The sequence below is a fragment of the Carettochelys insculpta genome, chromosome 6 (genome assembly GCF_033958435.1).
Source record: "Carettochelys insculpta isolate YL-2023 chromosome 6, ASM3395843v1, whole genome shotgun sequence".
NCBI lineage: Eukaryota > Metazoa > Chordata > Testudines > Carettochelyidae > Carettochelys > Carettochelys insculpta.
The window spans coordinates 123,308,752-123,331,602 of record NC_134142.1 but is presented as its reverse complement, the minus strand read 5'-3'; the positions used below and the strand labels follow the sequence as shown (position 1 = coordinate 123,331,602).

At 52.6% G+C, this 22,851-nt stretch overlaps 2 protein-coding genes across 4 annotated transcripts in view; both read right to left on the bottom strand.

Annotated features, from left to right (window-relative positions):
- Window positions 1-556: 556 nt before the first annotated feature.
- Window positions 557-2,712, bottom strand: LOC142014958 (cytochrome c oxidase subunit 6A2, mitochondrial-like). The gene is made up of 3 exons (XM_074998290.1): window positions 2,425-2,712; window positions 939-1,081; window positions 557-693 (listed from the first exon to the last, which is right to left on the bottom strand). The coding sequence occupies exons 1-3, from the start codon at window positions 2,519-2,521 to the stop codon at window positions 598-600; spliced, it is 336 nt and encodes a 111-aa protein (XP_074854391.1). The 5' UTR covers window positions 2,522-2,712; the 3' UTR covers window positions 557-597.
- Window positions 2,713-11,530: 8,818 nt separating this feature from the next.
- The window catches only part of LOC142014909 (uncharacterized), a 66,189-nt gene continuing 54,868 nt past the window's right edge, over window positions 11,531-22,851 (bottom strand). For all 3 annotated transcript variants that reach the window (XM_074998176.1, XM_074998179.1, XM_074998175.1), the window contains one exon: window positions 11,531-13,809. In XM_074998176.1, coding sequence (XP_074854277.1) covers window positions 12,185-13,809 — 1,625 coding nt within the window. In that variant the 3' untranslated portion in view covers window positions 11,531-12,184. The remainder of the gene's footprint in view (window positions 13,810-22,851) is intronic.

Sequence of the window (22,851 nt, the reverse complement as noted above, 5' to 3'; positions counted from 1 at the left end):
TGGGCTACTTGCCCTGGCAAATAGAGCCGTCCCTAGGGTGGGACAGGGACTGCATACGCAGGATCCCTCGCCTGATGCAACTGTCTCTGGGGGAGGGCGAGCTGCTAACAGCCACACTGCAACAGAATACAGGACGGCAAAGGGAGGGGATCGGTCTCTCCAGTGTGTGGGAGGCAGAATGGGATTGCTGGAGCAGGGATGTGGCCACTTATCCACTGATGTAGGAGCCACAGGATGAGAGGAGCCTGAGGCTGTGACCCAAGAGGCCAGAGAAATGGCCCTCAGGGGACCAGAACAGTCAGACAGGCTCCCAGGCGACCAGATCTTGCTGCCCTGGGGTTGCTCTAGTTCCCGGCTGGGGAATCAGTGTCACCCCAGGGTGCTAAGTCCATTTCCCCTCCCCCCGCACAGCACCCCCTTGGCAGGGGCAGCAATCAGGGGCTGACTGAGTCTCACATACCTCCCAGCCCTGGGGGGGTGCAGAAGGGCCCCCAGAGCCAGAGGTTCCTGCCCCACCATGGCCCTTCCCACCAGAGCGTACATAAATCCACCGTCAGACCGATCCACTCAGGTTTATTGTTGGTAGGCTGGGGCGGCTCAGTGGTGACCTCTGGCTTCCTCGTAGCCCATGGGCAGTGGGTTGGTGTGGGGGTTGTGGAAGAGGGTGTGGTTCCCATCACCCCAGGGAAACGGCTGCAAAGAGAGAGAGCAGGTCAGGAGAGAGAACGTCTCTGCACCTGAGCTTTCCCCAGGGCTGGCCACGCTGAGACCAGACAACTCATTGCACCGCTGAGCTGAGGGCATTTTCATTGCTGGGTCAGACCCATGAGCCCACCTGCCCCATCCCTGACAACCCAGCTCAACCCCATGGACCCACCCAGCCCTCTCTGTCCTGCCCCGGCTCAGCCCCACAGCCAGCGCCGCCCGATTCCTTGTACCTTGGTGCGGATCCGCAGGTGGTGGTAGGGCACGAACTGCTGAGGTTCGTGGGGGTGATTCGCTTTCTTCAGCCAGGCGTTCAGCATGCAGATAGCCACGCCGGGCAGCGCCACCACGAAGGACAGGATCTTCCATGTCCTGGCTGCAGAGACAGGCACGGCACAGTGCATGACCCCTAGCATGGCCAGGGGCAATGTGGACAGCCCTGCCTGCTGGGGGCAAGAGCCCCCTACTGCCCCCACAATCCCTTCTCTGCAGCCTAGTGCTGCACTGGGGCCAACACAGACAGAGGGGACAGCGCCCCCTGCTGAGCCTCGGGTGCTCCCTGCAGCCCAGCGCCCCCTAGTGCTGCATCGGGGACAACCCCTACTCTGAGCCCTGTTCCCCCATAGCGCCCCCTACAGACTCCCACAATCCTTTCCCTGCAGCACAGCGCCCCTCAGTGCTGCCTCAGGGCCAACACGGACAAGGGGTACAGCACCCCCTGCTGAGCCCCTCGTGTGCTCCCTGCAGCCCAGCGCCCCCAGAGCTGCTCTGGGTCCCAGCACAGTGGGGAGAATGCCCTCTACTGAGCCCCCGCACTCCCCCTGCCCCCTTGTAGCACACAGCCTCTTAGCTGTCCCAAGAGGGAAGCAGCAGAGGTCGATTTCAAAGTCAGCCTCCCCCTCCTCCCGGTGGGTAAATATAGCCCAGGCCTGACACCCTGGCAGCTCTCCAGGGCTGGTCTAACGGCAGCACCCGCCAAGGCCCAGCCCACCGGTCCAGGGATAAATAAGGCAGCACAGCTGCCTCCCAGCCATAGGACGTGGGGCCTGGCCCCCACCAGGGAGTAATGGTGTCCTGTGAGCTCAGGAGCCAGCTAGTAAAGCACCGGACCCTGGACTATGGGGAGACACTTATGGGCCAGGCCCCTGAAGCTCGCTCGGCTGGGGGAGCCAGGGCTGCCCAGGGCCTGCATGTGGGAGAGGCAAGATGGAAAACTAGAGGGAGGCTGAGTTGCAGTTCTCCCCCATGGAGTACTTGGTAGCTGTCCTCTGCTACATGACCCCACTAAACCCCTTTGCCCTGGCTGGTTTGGTGACCAGCTCAGCCTCCAGCCAGGCCTAATGATCTCCCACCCCCCCACCCCCCCCCCAGAGCAAGGCAGCCCGAGGGCGAAGTCCTCTCTTCATTCCCCTGGTGCTTATCCCACCCCGCCCCCAGGGAGAGGGGAGCTCTGGGTCCCAGGACCAGCCAGCCCGCAGCCTCGCTATCGCGGCTACCAGCCAGGGAGTTGGCCATGGCCGGTGCATGGAAGGGCTCGGCTGTGGGTGCTGGAACTGAGGCCTGACAAATTCGTTCCATAAGGCCACAGACTTGCTTAGCCAGGCTCAGAGCCCAGCCCCTTCTGTGGGGGAAAGGCCCCATGTCCCATTTCCCTCTCCCCAACCTTGGGGCTTGATCAGAACAAGCCCCCCAAGTTTTCATAACCCACTCATCTCTCACCTGTCCCATCCCCGTGGTGAGCCCCGGTGCTAGCCGACGCCGTGGCTAAACTTCGCCCCTTGGGCCCCAGCAGGGTCAGCCTCTGCCACAGGCTCATGTTCGGCTGAAGTGGTGGTCGGAAACCCAGCCAGCAAGGTCTATAACGAGCAATCAGCAGCGACCTCCTTCCCTTCACCTTCCTCAGCTTTCCGGCAGGGGCTTCCCAATGTGCTCCCACCGCAGGCCCCCAGCCCCAGGGCTCATCTGACCCCGTGTGGCCAATGAGGCTGAGGCCAGCAGGACAAACATGCCCAGCTGCAGCTCTGTCCAACATACTCTTCTCTCATCACGTGCCCTGGACAAGGTCTCGCTGAGTCTGGCCTGGTGCTTGCAGCTCGCTTGGATTCCTAGGGGCTGTAACAGAGAGACAGAGACACTGCCGTGCACGAGCTGAGTTGTGACCCAAAGGCTGCAGGGCCGTGTATGAAAGCAGAGGCGGATCAGTTTACTATCGAGTTCATGAATTTGGTAGGGAGGTGAGCAGGGATTCCGCTAATTTTTTCCATCCATGGGTGGAATAAATTTTGTTGTGTGCACCACCCGTAGAAACACAGGCTGCTGGCTGGGGTGCTCTGCTAATCAGCTGGGTGGCACCTGAATCCCTCCTGGGCAGCTGCCCAAGCACTTGGCTTCGAGAGAAAACTGGTGGCAAGCAATTTAGGGGTTAGCTGTGTGTGTAAATTTTTGTCAAGTCTAGCGCAGCAACACCCCAGCCTATGACAAACTAAGCCAGCTGCACAACACCTAGCAGACAGGGACACAGTGCACCCCTTGTGCAAGAATCCACCTGGCATGACTTGATTCCTACTGGCAGTTGATTCTAGCAAGCAGGGTGGCAGGAAGGGTGTAGGCCCAGTGGGGTTGATCACTAGATGCTGTTGACGCTTGTAGCAGTGATTCTCATCTGGAACAAGGGGGAGGTACCATACAGTTCAAACAAGGGGAATACACCCCACTGTAGGCTTCAGCCTGTGAATGTCGGGGTACCCGGGGGTACCTTGCCTTAACCCTTGGCTTGGATGAGGAAACAGCAAAATGCCTGCCACTGGCTGAGCCGTTCCATGCTACTGGGCGCTCACATGTCAGTACCTGAGACCACAGAGCCGGGGTGCCAGGACTGGGCCTAGGAGCAGTGAACCCAGCCAGCTAAATCCCCTCTAAGCTACGTGGCCACCCAGCTAGAAAGCAGCTTATTGAGTGCTGCACAAGTGCTCAGGGCTGTAGCAGGGAGAGATGTTCTTCCCAACCCTGGTCCTGCCGGGGTGGGGAGAAATGTCCCTCTCCCCTGGGCATAACCCAGCCTAGGACCCACTGAGGCACCTAAACATCAGCCCCCCACCCCACAACTGCCATGGCAAGAAGTACCCCTCCCCCAGCCCAGGTGCTGCTGCAGGACAAACAAGCTGGAGGAAATGCTCTCCCCCCCACATAGGCCGGGGACAGCCTGCACCCAAAACCTCTCCTCACCCCCAACTGCAGCCCTCAGTCTTCCCCCTTCCCTTCATCCAGCCCTCTGCTCCAGCCCTCAGCCCCTCATCTCTGCCCCCTCGCAGAGCGCACACCTTCAAGCAAGGCCCTCACCTCTCTAGCCCCCCTCAACCCTCTGCCAGTGTTCCCTGCAAGCTGTGGGCTCGTGCAGCCTCTTAGGAGACATTAAAATGCCGCACAGCTGATTAGCAGAGCACCCACAGATAGGTTTTTTGTTGCTGCTTGTGGTGCACATTCACACATGCCTGGGTGCAGGGAAAAATTTATTCTGCACATGGATAGGATTGATTAGTAGGAACATTGCCCTATGCCCTAGCCCTGCGCTCCCTCTCCCACTACAAACTTCTCACCCCACAACTCCCGCTACATACATTTTCTTGGGTGCACCTATGCGCATGGAAAAAATTAGAGGAAACGCCACTGGCCAGGTGCCTTTGTGCCTTAGCTGAGCCCATGGGCTTTCTTTGTCAGGATCTTTGAGGTGTTTGTGAAAGGGGGCAGGGGGAACAGAGGGTTCTGGAGCCCCAGAGAGGAATGTTGGGAGCGTGAGCATTCCACAACAGCTGAATGGGTCCCCCTACAATTAAATCTTTCCCAGTGGCTGGGACTTTTGTTGAGTTACCTCCCATGCTGGTCCTTTGATAGTTCACAGCTGAGGAGACACCCTGCCTGCAGTTGAGGCATTTATAGGGTGTCTCCATTCCATGGGTTTCTGGTATCTAAAGAGTCCAGAAAACGCACTGTAGCTTCTTCCCAGATGGAGTCACCTCTTACTCCTGGGCTTGCGTCCTCAGATGCCTGCTGAAGTTTGGCCAGCCACAAAACTCTAATTTCAGACGTGATTCCTTCTTGTAAACCTACTCATACTACCCCACAACCCTAGCTCACATGCTCAGGCATGAATTTTCTTCCCATGAAAGCTGCTGGCCTGCTTGGCTTCTCAACTCATCTGCTTCCTCAGAACTCTCAGAACCCTAATATTCCATCCAGCTGTCTCCAGACGTGAGGCAGCTTTGGAACCCTCAAGCCCCAAACATTCCGCGCAAGCTGCCACAGAATCCTTAAGGTGCCAACATTCTGCCCAGCTGCCATGGAAGCTTCAGGCCACCAACTTTCTATCCCGCCCACATAGAACCTTCAAGGCACCAACATTCTGCCCAACTGTCATAGACCCCTCAAGGCACCAACGTTCCAGACAGTCCAGGCGAAGGGCCTCTCAGGAGGTGCGATCTTGTGAGTGCGCTCCCTGAGCATCTGTCTCCTTCCCTACTTCCTGACCTGTGGCTAGAGATGGCTTAGCCTTGTCTGGTTGGTCAACCCCCCACCTCAGGCAGTGTCCATGCCGTGGGCATCTGATTGCCACCAGGTCGGAGTCCCAGATGCCTTATCCACCTGGGTGCTGCTCAGCCGGCCCATTCATCTCAATGCGCATTCCCAGAGAGGGTGGGAGGGTAAGGTGTCTCACAGGCAGTCAATGGGAGAAGGGAGAAGGGAGGTGTAACAGGCTTTTTAGACGTACAGATCACTGCTGCCCCATAACAGAACCCACAAGGAAAACACAAGAGAGGGAGACCTTGGACAACATGGAGAAGATCTACTCAGGCTGAAGGACAACAACTGGGGTACTCCTGGGGTCAGCTAGAAGTTTCGCCCCGAGATAGAGTGAAGTGGAGGAGACTTGTAGATGACCTGTGCTCAAAGTAAATCAAGTCACTAGAGCTTAGACTGGGCCGCTGCTCCCAGACACCCACCCGTCTGTTCACCTCTCCCACAAACTCCTCAGACTCTGCCAGTCTTTACGTTGCCTGTGTGGGATCAGACAGTGGCCCTGTATCCTGCGCTTTCCAGAGACATTTGTCCGCAGCGTCCAGCCCCTGTCACTGGACACTTACACAAACCTGTGCTGCCTCCAAAGGGACAGCACCCATACACCAGCCTGTTAGCTCAGCTGAAGTCACAGCCCACAGCTGGTTTATAGTCAAACTAAGCTAATTAACGAAGGCGGCTCTGAGGGTTGGCTGGGGGTGGCACGGCACAGTCCAAGTGGTGCTGAGGGCTGGCTTGGGGACGACTTGGCACTTCCATCCTGTGGTTGTCCTCGGTCTCTGCAGGGTAGGTGGCCAGTGATCTCCCCAGCTGGTCAGTTCACTGGTGGCTACAGTGGATCTGGCAAATGCGCAGTAGATTCAGGACCCTCTCTGGGTCTCAGTAACATGCAGGATGCATCTGTCTCCTTCACCTGAGCTCCAGGGCCTGCCTTTCATACTTCCTGTTCTGGTCTCACCCCACTGCTTCTCACAGGCCACGAACAGCCTCCCTGGCTCTGCCCCTGGGGAGGCAGTTAATGGTCCCTCCTTGTCAGTCTCTGAAGGAGGCCATGCTTCCTCACAACAGCCTCTGAAAGGAGACCAGGTTTGGAATCTTTATGTTTTCTCCCCATCATATTTCAAGTCCAGACAACTCTTCTGATTAGGATACTGCAGAGCCCTGACCTCCCTGTTGAAGCTGGTTTGAGAAGGGAGGCTGTATCCCAGGAAACACTGGGCAGGTTTTTCCTTTGCACTGAATGCTGCTTGCCTGGACATTTGTGCCTTAATAAATTCAATTGGCTCTTTCCACATTTCTTTCAAACATGATGGACAGAGCCGGCTTAGGAGGAAGAGGAATGGGGTCTGGTCGCCATTCTGGAATTAGACCTTGCTTTAATTGGATTGAACTTCAGAGTCACTTTGTGGCAGGGCAGCAGAGAAAAAAAAACGTGAAATCAAGACAGATTTAGTCTGAAACTTGGAATTTGGGCCATTAATTATAAGCCCTTCAGGGCACAGACTCTGTCCTGTTCTATTTAAACATCTAGCAGCCCAACACAGCTGCTGTGTGGGATTTTTCCTCAACATCCAGCAATTGCTCACCGTGTCTGGGAGAGAGTCAGGTAGGTGCGTGCAGCGTGTATGGAGGGTGCTCTCCACAGACTGCTTTGCAACAGGGAATATTCTGAGGGAGAGCTGTCCACTCCTCCTCACATGCCCTTTAGGAAGGGCAGCAGTAGGCCAGTAAGTAAAGTGTCGCTGTGTAGCACTGGCAGAGGGAAGGACCAGGGGCATCAGGCAATGAGACTTCAGCCTCCCTTCTGCTGGGGGCCATGCAGAAGTTTCACCCGTGAGCTGGCTACTCCGCTTTCCCCAGATCCTGCAGGAGAGTAGTAGCTCCAGGACTCTGTCCCCCATACAGCAGCGACAGGGGAGCCAACATGTTCCTCCTTACAAAGGCAGATTCTCACCAGCGTGTGGGACTCTGCCTGCTCATGGTGTGGGACCAGCCTTCTGGTTCCCCAGAGCACAACCAGGTTGAGCCCATCCCACTAGCAAGTGGACACCAGATCGGAAAAGTGCTAAAGAGGACCTCAAATTGAACTCAATATTTTATAAGAGAAACGTAAAAGCCACTTCTAGGTTTTACACAGGGTCCGGCTAGTCGTGAAACGAGGTTGGGAATTGGCCTGAAGAGTCTATCAAGCTAAGGCAGACGTTTGGACATTTAATCTTCTAGATTATAAATATTTTACCATTACAACTTGATGCTTCCAATTCTTGTTGAATAAACTGGTTGAAAATCAGCTGCTCATCATGAGTTTAGGATTTTTTTTCGGTCCAGGGCAGAAGGAATGGGTTTCAGCTGTGTCTCTTCATTTGTCGAAAGAAGTTCTTTCAGGATAGAACCAAGTGTAATACTCACCTAGACGTGTCAGGCATGGTTGGAGCATTGGCTTGCTAAACCCAGGGTTGTGAGCTCAATCCTTGAGAAGGCCATGTAGGGATTGGGGCAAATAGAGGTCAGGGATGGTGTTTGGTCCTGCCAATAGGGCAGGGGACTCGACTAGATGACCTCCCAAGGTCCCTTCCAGTTCTAGGAGATGTGTTTGTTTGTTAAGACATTTCCTTACTTGCTAAGTGATGGTAAAGACCATTCCCTCCACCTCAATTAACACACACAATTACTTTACCTCCAAAGATAGCTAGTCTATTATTTTAAAAGTTCTGTGCTATCTTTTTTTGAAAGCATTGCTACATTAATGGCTGTAGCTACACTACCCCTCCCTTTCAGACGGGGCATGTAAATTACTGCTGTTCTAAAATGCAAATGAGGCACTGATATGAATATTTGGTGCCTCATTTGCATAATGGTGGCACCCAGCCTGTCAAAAGTGCTGATTTCAAAATAAAAACAGCCGTGTAGCTGGGGTTCCTTTGAAAGGGTGCCCCGAGTGCTAAAGCACCCTTCTTCCCAACTTTTGCTGTTTCCTGGTGGTCTGCCCTAGCACCACTTCCTGGTGAGTGCAGAAGTCTGTCTGAATCAGTGGCGGAAAGGTGCTGACCAGCCTGACATCTGTCTACCCGCCTCGGGTGTATTTTGAAGGCACAAAGAATTCCCAGGAAAGTGGGGATGACTTTGGGCTACACACTTTATCACACACTAGCACACGCCTGGAACCGTCCTTTTTGGAAATCTAAGCAGGATACTCAGCAGCAGGACTCTCACCCATCAGTAACCACCGATGTGACAGATGCCGGAGCCACCCTAGATAGCCCACTTACACGATGCTTTTCATGAATCACTGCTGCGTGCGACCATTCCAACAGCTCCAGATGTACCACATCACCATTTTAGCATCGTTTTACAAAGTACCACAAGCCTGAGAAAACACAATTGCCAGGCAGGCAAACTGGGGTTTTCACTAGTGTCAAGAGAGCTTCTATTCTAGTGGGTGTGGGAGGTGATCTTTTCTTTTCTTTTCAGTGCAGACGTGATTATTTGGAAGGCTTCCAGCAGCAAAACCCCAAACTTTTCCAAAAATGCTCGGAATATAATTGTTAACACACGTGCCAGGAAACTCTCCCATTTGGGCCAATGAGCAACACAACAATAGTTACTATACTATAGTGTAACAGATATTTTGCAGCAGACATTTACATGGGCAAAGACCCGCTTCATCCAAAATATCTGTTAGTCTATAAGGTGCCACAGGACTGCTCGTTGTTTTTGAAGATACAGACTAACACAGCTACCTCTCTGACATATATTATAGGATAACATTGGGCCTATGGTGCAGAAACGAAATAGTGGCTGTCACCAGACAGAGTGAACCGGAGCAGAGATGAGCCAACACTGCAGTGGGTTGGGACCCCGGGATGTCACCTGAAGAGTTGAGCCTGCTCCTTCCTGCCAGCCTGGGCCTGCTTGAGTCCTGCCTTGTGAGCCAGGCTCTCAACACTCCTCCAGCAAAGCTCACAGGCAGTGCCATGCTCAGCTGAGAGGCAGCCTGGCTCTTGGAAGACTCAGATGAAGGAACGTACCCTCAGTACCCTTGTGGGCATCCCCCTTGAGAGTTGTGGCAGTCATCTTGTAGAGAAGCTGTTTCACATCCCTTACTTCTGCACGCACACAAGGGCCTGTCCTTTCCCTGACCTGTTTGGGAATGGCTGGGAGGATGAGCTCTCTGGAATGTGCTAATGAACTGTTTGGAGTTGGGGATCCAGCTCCCTTGTACCTGTTTCTCCTGGCTGATAACGGTTCCTCTTTGGAAAGTGATTTACGATTCTCTAACTAATTGCCTCTGACACTGGGCTTGTTTGTGTAAGGGTATAAAGTACTAGAGTTAGCTGCATCAAGCAGCCTTGCTGGACCCGGTTTTACTAGTGTCCAGTTTGGCTCATCTGTTGCCTTACTGAATTCGATAAAGCTGAACGTTAGCCGCCTAAACTCGGAGAAGTCTTGTGCTTCAACAGGTACAAACCCAAAGTTACATGAAGTTTGCCCCTTCCTCAGTGTGCAGGAAGCTACACACGGCCTCTCACCCGCCTCCCCAATGAAAAATGACACAAACTGGGTTATATGATAAACCAGAAGTAGGAGTATGGACTAAGAAAAGGTGTATTCGAAGTGTTCAAAGAGGTCTCCAACAGAACAAAGCGGGTTACTAAGAAAACAATACAAAGCACAAAATCTAAGCTCGAGTTAGTAATAATAATTTCTTACCCTAGTGACTGAGTTGTGTGGCGTCCTTCACAGGGCAGGTAACTCTCAGCCTGGGTCCAGCAGTTCTTCCCTTCCCTTCCTGAGGCTCCCCTCTGAGCCACACACTGGGGCAGCAGGTTTGTACAGTTTTCGGTGGTGCCCAGAAGAAGTCCAAGTCCCACCATTCACCAACTGCCTGAGGCTCTGGGAGGGAGCTTGGGTGGCGGATGGGTGCAGGCCGTTCGGGGGCGGTTGGGTGCTGGGTGCTGGCTCTGGGTGGGGGCAGAGGGTTGGGGTGCAGGAGGGGTTATGGGGTGGGAGGTCTGTGAAGGAGGGGTGGGAGTGGGGGCTCTGTGAAGGAGTCTGGGTGCATGGCCTGGGGCTGCCCCAGGGCTGGGGTAGGAGGCAGAGAAGATAACGTACCCCAGCCCTCTCCTCCCCAGCAGCAGTGAGCTCCATGCCCCCCCTTGCCCCCTACCCAACACTCAACCAATCCACATTTCTTCTTAGGATGGGAGATCCAGCCACGATACGGCTCCGACCGGAGTCAGCCCACCCCCAGTGCTGCTGCCTTGTGGCCACACATGGCAGCCGCTGGTGAGGGAGCAGAGCGCGGAAATGCAGGGGCAGCTGCATTCTGCCCAGGTCAGGCGGCAGGAACCAGTCAGGGGTGGCGCATGCGGGGGAGGCGCAAGGCCGGGGACTCTCAGGGTTGATGGGAGAGGAGGCGGGCAGGGTTGGGGAAGCCTTGGCCCTGTACCTTGCCAATCCTGACGCACCTCTCCGTGCTCTCCAGATCTCTCCCTGGTTCAGCTGCAACTGTTGCAGTTCCCAACGGGAACAGACCGCTCACGGATAAGCAGCACATCCCCCTGCTAGCTGGGGATTCCGCATAACCCTCCTGTGTACAGCAGGTCACATCAGCAGCCCTGGCCTTGTGGAAAACATCATCCCAGACCATCCTGTCCCCTGGGATGTCCTCTCCCTCCTCCTCAGGTAAATCACCTTCCAAACCTTCCCGCCCCATACGAACCTTCACTAGTGGTGCAGGGAACCCTTCTGGCTCTGCACCCTACTGCTGGCCATTTGCCCTGGGAAAACAATAGCCTCAGACGCTGCCCTTGCTTGCACCAGAGAGACAGGGCTCCAGGGCCCCTCCAACTCAGACACTCTGTGTCATCAATTTTGAACGCTTTAATGTGTTTCTTGGTCAGCTCCCCTGGCCCAGCTTCTATCGAGCAAATGCAGGAAGTTATGGGGGTTCCCTCGGGTGCCTTGGGGCTGAGGAAAACAGAGTCAATGTGGGATGGGGGGAATTATTCTCCTTCCATTTGGGGCAGAGAAATTATGGAGGAAGAACATTTGGGAGTCTCCTGTTTTTAAGGATGGTTTGGGACAGGTATGGGAGGTAGAAATCTGAGAGGGTGAATGGCCCATCTCTGGGTCACCAATATACAGTAAACGCTTTTGTATCTGGCATTCTATCACCTGGCACTCTCAAATAACTGGCATTGTAACCAGAAGTATATTTTAGTGACCTTTCCCATAAGAATAGTAGGTTGAAAGTAAATACAAATAAATACAGCAAATACAGTATAAGTGTACAGTGTGCAATGCTGTTGTTGGTAAATAACGTACTGTGCATACATTTTTGTTTGTTTGTTTGTTTCATAATATCTAATCTTGTTTTCCTTTAGTGTTATGCATTGCTAGGTATATTATCCAGAATATCTGAATACCCAGCAATCTCCTGATCCCGGGGCTGCTGGATATGAGTTTACTGTGTGCGTCATGCATATCAAACACAAAGCCTACTCAGGGCCGTACAAATGAAAACCGAAAACCAAAGAAAATACTTTTATCGGAAAGTCGTAATTATTACAGAGTATGTTTTCGGTATACTTTGTAATATTTTTCCAGTCATTTGAATATAACACAATAATTTTAATTGAGAATTTAATAGTTAATATGAAATCTATTGTTTTAGAATTTAATGAATAGTTCATAAAATTTGATGTGTAAAATTGTTGTTTGTTCATATATAATAATTTTTAATTTAAATATCAATTAAAGATACTCTCCTCCCCAGCTGGCTTCCAGCCGCGAGCCTGTCGGGATTCCCTGGCCCTGCTGGGTCTCTGGGTCTGGAGCTGCTGGGGGGCCTCCACGCCCCAGCTGGCTCCCAGCCAAGGGCCTGCTGAGGTTCCCCTGGCCAGATTCACAGGGCTGGAGCTGCCAGTGGGGCTCTGTGCCCTGGCTGGCTCCCAGCCAAGGCCCTGCCAAAGTTTCTCCTGCCCTGGCCAGTCACCTGGGCTGCAGCCGCTGGTGGAGCTCCATACCTCAGCCGGCTCCCAGCCTCAGGGCTCCCGGGGTTGCCCTGGCTCCGGCCAGGTCCCCTGAGCTGCAGCTGATGGTGGGGCTCCATGCCCTGGCCAACTCCCAGCCTCAGGGCTGCTGAGGTTGCCCCAGCCCTGGCCAGGGTCCTGGGGCTTGAGCTGCCAGGAGGGACTCTGCGGCCCAGCCGGCTCCCAGCCCTGGGGCTGCCTGGGGTCCCTCTGCTCCAGTCAGGTCCCTGGGGTTGGAGCGGCTGGCGGGGCTTCATGCCCTGGCCAGCTCCCAGCCCCAGGACTGCCAAGGTGCCCCTAGCTGGGTCCCTGAGGTTGGAGCTGCTGGCTGGGGCTCTGCGCCTTGGCCAGCTCCCAGCCCCGGGGCTGCCAGGGTTCCCTTGGCCAGGTCTCCGGGGCTGGAGCTGATGGTGGGGCTCCATGCCCTGGCCAACTCCCAGCCTCAGGGCTGCTGAGGTTGCCCCAGCCCTGGCCAGGTTCCTGGGGCTGGAGCTGCCAGGAGGGACTCTGCGGCCCAGCCGGCTCCCAGCCCTGGGGCTGCCTGGGGTTCCTCTGCTCCAGTCAGGTCCCTGGGGTTGGAGCGGCTGGCGGGGCTTCATGCCCTGGCCGGCTCCCAGCCCCAGGACTGCCAAGGTCCCCCTAGCTGGGTCCCTGAGGTTGGAGCTGCTGGCTGGGGCTCTGCGCCTTGGCCGGCTCCCAGCCCCGGGGCTGCCAGGGTTCCCTTGGCCAGGTCTCCGGGGCTGGAGCTTCTGGGTGGGGCTGTGCCCTTGCCGGCTTCCAGCCAAGGGGCTGCCAAGGTTTCTCCAGCCCCGGCTGGGTCCCCTGGGCTGCTGCTGGCAGTGGAGCGCCACGCCTTGGCCAGCTCCCCGTCCCAGGTCTGCCGGGGTTGCCCCAGTCTTGGCCATGCCCCTGAGGCTGGAGCTGCTGGGAGGGGCTCCATGCTGCAGCCGGCTCCCAGCCCTGGGGCTGCCTGGGTTCCCCTGGCTAGGTCCCTGGGGCTGAAGCTGCTGGCAGAGCTCCGCGCTCTGGCCAGCTTCCAGCCCCAGGCCTGCAAAAGAATTAGATGGGGCTGCATCCGGCCCCCAGGCTGCATGTTTGACATGCTTGTTGTGCACCTCATTGAATACGTCCAGTGCTCTTCCAGGCTGCTTTGCAGCCACAATGTTCTGATCCTCACAAATCATGAGCATGAAATATTGGGTAAGAGCTCCAGTTTTATCGTAGGTTTGGCACAACCGCTCCTCCGTGTGGATTTTTGGAGAGGTGGCGCCCCCTGCTGTGGCCTTCTGTTTCTTCCAATCCATAGCAGCCAATTCATGCTGGGCTTTATTGTCTTCCCCTTCCAAGGCTCTCTGGTAGGCCACCTGCCCATCAAATTCCATCTCTTTCAATTCCACTTGTCCCTTCATGTTCCCTCTCCTCTGTTTGGAGTGTGCAGAGCTCTGAGGTTTTGGTAGGTCCTCTCCTTTTGCTATTTTCCTGTTTTTAGTTTCTTTACCTGAAATCAGCAAAGAGAAAATAACAAACCAGTGAGTGCCCTGTGTATTCTCCAGCCACCACACTTAAAGCTCACTTATAATCACCACCAGTGTTCCCCAGCAATAAGCTGTGCACACTGCCCTCCTCAATTATGCCACTAGGACATTTCAGGACCCCTGGGATATCACCTGAGGTGCTGAAGCATGAGTGTCCCCCCTATTCTAACACCTTAGGCCCATTTGAACCCTGTCCATGCTGAGCCAGGCTCCCCTGCATCCTCCAGCAAAGTACACAAGTAAGGCCCATGCTGAGCCTCAGATATGGACACTGATATCCACTCTGGGAGGGCTGAGCTGAGGTGATTTACCCCAGTAACCAGGTGTTCTCACAACCTTGGGGTATCAACCCAAAGTTAAATGAAGCTCAGCTCCTTCCTCAATGGGCAAGAGGGTCCGGACAGCCTCTCACCTTACCCCTTAGAAATTACATAAACTGGGTAATATTATAAACCAGCAATAAGTTTAATGACTAAGGAAATGTGTATTTCAAGTGGTCAAAGAAGTAGCACACAGAACAAAGTGGGTTACCAAGAAAATAATACAAAGCACACAATCTAAGGAAGAGTCACTGAAAAACTGGTCACAAATCATCATTTTCCCACCCTCGCTATTCTCTCATGTAAAGTCCTTCACCAGCCAGGTGACTCTTAGCCACCAATAACAGCCCCCTCCTGCAGGGATTAGGCACAAATGGAACAAGGCATGGCTCTGGCAATATGGTCACAACAGTAACCAAGAAAAAGACAAACAGCTGGGCAGACCTGACCCCCAGTTGAGTTTCTGGGGCCAGAGACTAAGTCCTCCTGGGCAATTGTACAGCCGACTGAGCAACGGTCATCATCACCATCAACAACTGTGGGCTCAGCATCCATTGGTGTTTGATGCCTCTCCCTGTTTCCTTCCATCTTTCCCTGTCCCTTGAGAAGTGGCTTAGTTTCTGCAGACTAGCTCCACACCAATCTACTGTATCATCTACCCATTCTCTATGGAGTCCGCCTCTCCTATTCGAACCATCCATTATGCTGAATACCAGGGTCCTGATTTTTTGTTCATCATTCATTCTGCAAATATGCCCGAATAGCTGTAACTTCCATTGTATAACCTTCTGCAGGAGGTTCTCTTTCAGCTGTGTCTTCCTATATAATTCCTTGTTGGTGACCTTCTGCATCCACTCTATTCTCAGGATCTTTCTATAACAACTTGTCTTGAATGCCAATATTCTTCTCTTTAAATATTTCATTATCACCCATCTCACACATTTACAAGACATTCAGCTTCGTTCCTAAATTAATCGCTTTGTTTTTCCAGATCTTATCCATCGCCTTCAAACTTGTTCTTGCTTTTGCTATTCTAATCCCTATTTCCTTCTTCCCATCTAGATCATACGTTATGTTGCTCCCCAGATACGTGAACATCTCTACATTCTCTAGTTCAATACACTGATCTTCAAATACCACTGGTTTTGTTTTATCAATGTTCATAATCAGTCCGTACTGCTTCCCTTCCTTGTTTGGCACCTGCACCATTTTGCTAGCTTCTCCTCATCTTCCTCAATGATAACTATATTATCCGGGAACCTCAAGTTGTTAATTCCTTTCCCGTGCACAGATATCCCTCTGCCTCTTCCTTGAACTTGTCCATCACTCTCTCTAGGGGCATGATGAAGATACTTGGCAATATCAGATATCCTTGTCTCGTACCTCTACTTGTTTTAAATCAACTTCCCAACTCCCTGCATATTATCACCACCGCCCCTGCATTGTCACTGATATTCTACAACAACCATATCAGTCTTCTATCCACTCCATATGACTCCAACGCCGCCCAAGTCACTTTCTGATCTATACTGTCAAATACCTTCCGAAAATCGAGTGTAGATGTTCTTGTTCGTTCATCAAGCTTTCTGTGCTGCCAGTCTTAGTGCCAATGTCTGCTGTATGGTACTTCTATCTTTCCTGAACCCTGCTTGCTCATCCGCTAGATGTTCTTCTGTCTGCGATCGTAGTCTCTCCATCAGTATCATCATCAGCACCTTGCCTAGATGACTCGCTAGGGCAATCGTTCTGTAGTTTTTGCACTCCAGTGTACTTCCTTTCTTGTGTTTTGTCATAGCATAGATCTTGTCCATTCCTTAGGTGCCTTCCCTTCTTTCTGTGCTATATTACATAGTCGGTGTATTTCCTGAATCATACTTTCTCTGCCGTATTTGATCATCTCTCCCGTCATCTTATCATTTCCAGGGCTCTTATTGTTCTTTAGTCATTTCACTGCTTTTTCTGCTTCGAAGTATCCGTCCTGCTCTCGACGCGCAGTGGAGATATCTCTTTCAGTTCTCCAATTAGTCTCTCTGGGACACGCAGGTCCACCTGTGCTTTGTATAGATTGGTGCAATATCTCAGTCATTGCTGCACAATCTTCTCCCTGTTCATGAGCACCTCTTCATTCTCATCTGTGATCACCATCTGCTTTGGCTGCCACTTCCTAATCATCTCATGCACCTCCCTGGTCTTAAATTCGCCATAATACCTCTCTATATCTTCACGCTGCTCCTCTAACCATTTCACATTATCCTTTCTGGCTGCTTTCCTTACCTTATTGCATTTCACCCTATATGAGCAACAGTGCAGCATAAATATTCAACGGAACAACCAGAGCCCCCTCCGTGTTCCACCCGCTAAACACCACACCTGAAGAAAGTGCTCTCAACAGGATGCAGACATGCTGCGCAACCTGGGAGGTTCTGTGAACCACATTTGTAGGGCTGAAATTAGGACAGCCAACTTTCTGACCAAACCAAACCTAACACCCTTGCCCTGGCCCTTCTCCAACCCTGCCCCCCCACACACTCCTCCCTCCCTCCCCATTGCTCACTCTCCCCTACCCCCACTCACTCACGCACTCACCAGGCTGGGGAGGATCCCTTTTTGATCTCTCAGTTGAAAACTATACACCTGGCCACCTGAGCTGCAGTGCCTGGTAAAAGACCAATATCAGACACACACAGACTCTTGAGCAGGGTGGTAGCTGGGGACAACGGTGGGTCCCAAAGCCCTTCTCAGCAGTTCTATTTCCCCTGTTGTCCCAGCACAGAACATTCATGGCACTGCCCTCTCTCTGCGCCCAACACTTCCTGGAAGGAAAATGAAGTAGCTCCTCTCCTTGAGCACATGTCTACACTAGGAAATTGTCGTATCTATTAAGGTTGACTTTATACCACTCAATTTTATAAAGTCAAGGATGCATGTCCAAACTCCTCTCCAAAGTCAGTGGAGTGTGTCCCCATTAACTTAGCCAGGTTTGGCTGTCAGCAGTGCATTGTGGGTACCTATCCCACAGTTCCTGCTGCCCTGTTGCAGTCTGGGTTTCTCGTCCAGTGTCTTATGGGAAAAAAACTGTGTCACAAGTGGTTGTGGGTGTGCGACATCAGCATCACACCACCTTCCCCTCCCTTTGAACACAAACTGCAAAAAGCCATTACAAGCCTAGCCTGGAGCCGGAGAAGCTTAGAGCCGTTGTGGAAAGTATGATGATCACTTCGCACATTGTGCTGCAGTATTTTCAGACCCTGAGCAGCCAGCAGACTGAGGACCATTCTGAGCGGCAGGACACGTACACGTGAAAAACTGGAAAGGAGGACAGTGGAGATGGGGGCTGCACTGGGTGCATTGTACACAATGGAGCGTTCTGGAGCTGTGAACAAGCTCAGAGTGATGGGATCTCATTGATCTGCAGGTATGGGACAATCAGCAGTGGCTGCAAAACTTCCGCATATCTAAGGTCACTTTCATGGGAACTTTGTGAATTGCTTTCCCCAGCCTTGAAGTGCTGTGACGCCAAAATGAGACCTGTTCTGACAGTTCAGAAGTGAGTGGCAATTGCTGTGTGTAAGTTTGCAACACCCGAAAGCTACCAGTCCGTGGCAATCAATTTGGAGTGGGCAAATCTACAGTGGGGGCTGTTGTGATCCAAGTAGCCAAGGCAATCAATATCAAGCCAAGGCAATACTCTGGGTATTTTGCAGGACATAGTGGACAGTTTTGCTGTGATGGGGTTCCCTAACTGTGGTGGGGCGATGGATGGAATGCACATCCCCATCCTGGCACCAGACTACCTTGCCTCATATACCACAAGAGGTACCTCTCCATGATGTTGCGGGTGTTGGTGGCTCACAAGATCGTTTCACTGACATCAACACGGGATGGCCAGGAAAGGTACAAGACTCGCACATCTTTAGGGATTCTGGTCTGTTTAAAAAGCTCTAGAATGCGACTTTCTTCCCAGACCAGAAAATTACCATTGCAGACACAGAGGTGCCCGTAGTGATTCTTAGTTACCCTGCTTACCTCTTGCTCCCTTGGCTCATGAAGCCAAACACAGGCACCCTAGACCCCAGTAAGGCACTCTTCAGCTACAGGCTGAGCAAGTGCAGAATGGTGATAGAATGTGCATTCGGCTATTTAAAAGTCAGGTTCACATGCCTTCTGACTTGGTTAGACCTCAGTGAAGGCAACATTCACCTGGTAGTGGCAGCTTGTGTGCATCACAGTTTGCGTGAGATGAAGAAGGAAAATTTCTTGCCAGGCTGAAGTACAGAGGCAGATCACCTGGCCAGTAATTATGAGCAGCCAGACACAAGGACAATAAGGAGAGCACAGCAGGGGACACTGATAATCAGGGATGCTTTGTAAAAACAGCTCTATGAACGAGCAGACAGCAACATGACAGTCAAGTCTGTTGCTCTTAAGGAGTTCCCCATTTGAATGAAGTGTCCTTTCCTTTTATGAAATCACCTCCAACAACACCTCACCCAACTCCACCCCAGCAAAACCACTAAAAGGCATTTTTTAACTTAATTGTTTATATTCAGGGGACACTAAAATAGTTCATGGAAGAGACTTAAGGGGTGGGTATGCAAGGGAACCTTGCTGTCACACGTGGAGGAATGTGGGTCTTCTGGTGTGAGAAGCACCCCTGGGTGTGGACTGAAAGGCTGCCCTTAAACACTCTCCCTCTCCCCCCGGGCCCCACTAGCATTCTGGGGTGCTGACGAGGGGAGGCTAGGGAACATGGGGAGGTGGGCACATAATGGTTCATGGTTTACAGCGGGGGAGGGCTCTTTGCTCTGCAACAAGGGACTGCATGAGCTGTGTCTGCTCACTAACTAAAGCAACAAGTGTCTCTTGGTTCTAAAAGTCTTGAACGCTTTGCTGTCTTCTCTCCACAGGCAAGGCTCTTATCTTGGTATTCATTTGCTTTCTTTCTCTTTAAGCATGTGTGCACGGCCTCGATCTGCTGTATGAATGGTTCTTCCCTGGTTTTTTTTCTCCTGCTTATCTGGATAGACCTCAGTCCAGTGGAGCCTAGAAGATAGTGAAGGACACACATTAGAGGAAGATACATTTTAATGCAGTTAAGTGTAACACACGAAGGTATATAACGAATGGACGTTTGTTTCAAACTTAGAACATGTGTTCTCCATGAGGACACTTTTGGGCTCTTAAGGCTGAGATAAGATCATTTCCCACAGAAATATTCTACATCCCCTACTGTTCATGTTTACCTTCCCAGTTATGGCAAGATGCTGGTTGCTGAGGGCCGGGTAGGGAAGCTTTGTGGGGACGATCTGTGAAAACCACCTGAAAACCACTTATGCTTTCATGCAGCTGTCTCACCCTCCCTTCCCTGTGCTTGGGCAATGAAAATTTCCCAGATGCTGGGGAAATGGGGGGCAGCTGTTCCAGTCATTTGATGGAGGGCTGCTACTGTAACAGCTGGACCCCAGGGGAACAGAAAAATTCCTTGTCAGTGAGCCCAAGATAGTTTTGGTTTGCTAGCAAGCTGGGGAGCAGGAGGGTGGGGGAGAGGGTTTGATGCTGACTGTGTGTACTCTTACAGGGACAGAAAAATTCCTCATTCCTTTTAGGAATGTTTTGGCTTGCTCCCCCACACCCCTGCATGGCAGACCAACTTGTGCAATCATATATAGTAGCTTAATGCTCCTTCCTCTACTTTTTTTGGGCTGCAAAAGAAGACAGCAGCCTCCAAAGAATAAGTGATAACATATGCTAATCCATTCTGGGCACCGGGCCGGTCAATTTGCCAAAATGCTCTGTGGTGCCATGATTCCAGATTGCTTACTGATGGCTTGGCATGGGAAGGTGGGTTATCATGGAAGCTGGAATAAGGCAGGCCTCCCCAAAAAAATCAAGAGAAAAATCAAAAAGTACCTGTCTGAGACCTTTATGGAGATGTCCAAACAGGATTAGTGCACCATTCCCAGAAACATTAACAAGCTGTTCCAAGGGCCCTAGGCTGCTTAGGGAATAATAGCCTCAAACAAATTCACTCCCCAACCCCACAAGCTGCACCCTACCTGTAGCATTATTTTAAAAAAAAAAAAGTACGCACCAGAAATGCCCTCTACACCACCAAGGTCTGGCTGCAAAACATCCTGGGATGAGGGGACTGGCTTCAAAGCTACAAACAGCTCCGGGCTGTCTCCAAAATCAACTTCTCCAGTCACCAGCTGACTGCTTTCCTCCTCCACCTGCTCTTCTTCCTCATCCACCACATCCTCCTCTTGCTATTAGCCAGAGATCCTGCTCAGCAATGCTCCAGAGTGGTTGGGTCACTCCCTAGAATCCCATGCAGCTGCCCATAGAAGCAGCATGTTTGGGGAGATAATCAGAATGTCCAGTTGCTTCTTTTGCCTTTTAGTACACCTGCCTGAGCGCCCTTATTTTCACACAGCATTCCTGGTGTAGCCTTTTTGCAGTATGCTCTGTGAGATCTTTGTATCTATGTCAGATTCATCCCCCCACACACTGATGAGGTCCTGGACCTTATGCAAGTTCCATGCTGGGGGTCATCTGCGATCCTGCGAATTCCTGGCCAGAGGTGATGCTGAGGTGTACTGCTGAGGTGTGCTGCTTGTTCTGCTAGCCACGGTGGCCACAAAGGAAATGAATTTAAAATTCTAGGACTGCTGCCTAGACACCTGGAGATAGCTGTAACTTGTGTTGTGTACCTTTCTGCAGTACATTCTTTTTCAGCTATCAGAGAGGTAGGCACGTTAGTCTGTAGCTTCGAGAACAACAAAAAGTCTTATGGCACCTTATAGACTAACAGATATTTTGGAGCATAAGCTTTCGTGGGCAAAGACCCGCTTTGTCAGATGCATGGGGGGGGGGGGTTTCAGAGGGGTATTTAAAGAGTGGGGTCCCAGTAAGAGGGAGGGCCAGAGCTGACAAGGTCTATTCAGCAAGGTGGAAATGGCCCAGCATCGACAGGACTTATCGAAAGAGGAAAAAACAAGTCAGATCAGACAGGGGGATGTGAGCCATTGTCAGTGTCCAATGGGGAGCTATCAACACCCAAAGCAGAGCAACTGTCTTTGTAAGCTGCGAGCCACTCCCAGTCTCTGTTTAATCCATGGTTAATGGAGTCACTGGACATGGATCAGACGTCAGGAACGGTAATGTACAGAAGCCTGTGGGAGAGCATTTCAATCTCCCTGGACGCTCAGTGACAGATTTAAGGGTGACAGTTCGGAAACAAAAAAATTTCAGAAATCAAATGGAGAGGGAAATCTCTGAGCTGCAATTTATTTGCAAATTTGCAAATTTGTTGTGCAGCACTTCCTGCAAGATGGCCCCCAGGCTCCCTGGAACCTTACCACCACACCTGGTATCTAGGGGAGAAAAGCCAACAGCAGGAGGCCACCCACTGCAGACCAGACCTCGTGCCTGGTGGCATCTGGTGCCTGGACACCAGCGTGGACTGTTGGGACCACGTTGTCCTGGAGCACAGGGGAGACCAACAATGGCTCCAGGACTTCCAGATGACAAAGGCCACTTTCCTTGAACCCTGCAAGTAGCTCGCCTCTCCCTTCTGCCACCCCTCTGCAGAAGCATGTTGCCATCACCCTTTGCAAACTCACCACACTGGACAGCTGCCAATCTGGCGGGGAGCAGTTCGGTGCGAGGAGGTCCACCTTTGGGCTCCTGCTCATGCACATAAGGGGGTCTCGGGCCACTGGCCTAGGACAGGGATGGGAGAATGGCACAAGCATCCCTAGGGAGCAGGTGTGGATGGGAGAGGGGGCAGTGTGAGCCCCCGCTCCCCCAACCCGGGAGGATCCCTCTGTCCCATCCTCATGAAGCAGGGCTGGGGTGGGCACGAGTGCAGGGGTTGCTCCCAGTAAAGGGGCGAGGGGAACCAGGGGGGCTGACAAACACCTTGGCACCTCAGCGAGTCCCACTTTGTCCATCCCTCCACAGGTGGTCAGGCCCATCAGTGGCATCCTGCTGTGCAGAGTCATCTGCTGGGCAGATGTGGGCACCATTATTGAGGGATCTGTTGCCCTGGGCTTCCCCAGCTGCAGAGGGTCCTTTGAAGGAACGCACATCCCCACCCTTGCCCCACGACACCAGGCCTCAAGCTACACCAACTGCAAGGGGTACTTTATAGTAATCCTGCAGGCTGTATGGACCACCAGGGACAGTTCACGGACATCTCTGTTGGGTGGCTGCAGAAGGCACATGACTCCCGTGCCTTCAGGAATCCCAGCCCTTTCCAGAGGCTGCATGCTGGGACTTTCTTCCCTGACATGCCCATCTGCCTGGTGGGGGATGCGGCCTAATCCCTTCATGCCATGGCTCATAAAGCCTTAGACTGGCCACCCTGACTCCTCCCAGGAGGCATTCAATGCCAGGCTGGCCAGGGCCCACGTGGTGGTCAAGAGTGCCTTCAGCTGCCTCAAGGGATATTTTTGATGCCTCGTCACCCACCTGGACCTCGGGAAGCACATTCTGCATATGGTGGTGGTGTGTTGCACAACCCGTGTGAGAGGAAGCGGGAGGCCTTCGTGCCGGTTTGTGGGGGGCAGAGGCCGAACATGTGGACCAGGCCTACAAGCAACCACACATGCTGTCATCCAGCAGGCACATCGGGGGGCTGCATGCATCCACGAGGCCCTGAGGGAGAGCTTGACCCTGGGAAAA

Coding starts and splice junctions, on each gene's coding strand:
- LOC142014958 (XM_074998290.1), bottom strand. CDS start 2,521: ATGAGCCTGTGGCAGAGGCTGACCCTGCTGGGGCCCAAGGGGCGAAGT. Junction 1,082..2,424: donor TCACCACGGGGATGGGACAG/GTGAGAGATGAG, acceptor CTGTCTCTGCAG/CCAGGACATGGAAGATCCTG. Junction 694..938: donor ACCTGCGGATCCGCACCAAG/GTACAAGGAATC, acceptor CTCTCTTTGCAG/CCGTTTCCCTGGGGTGATGG.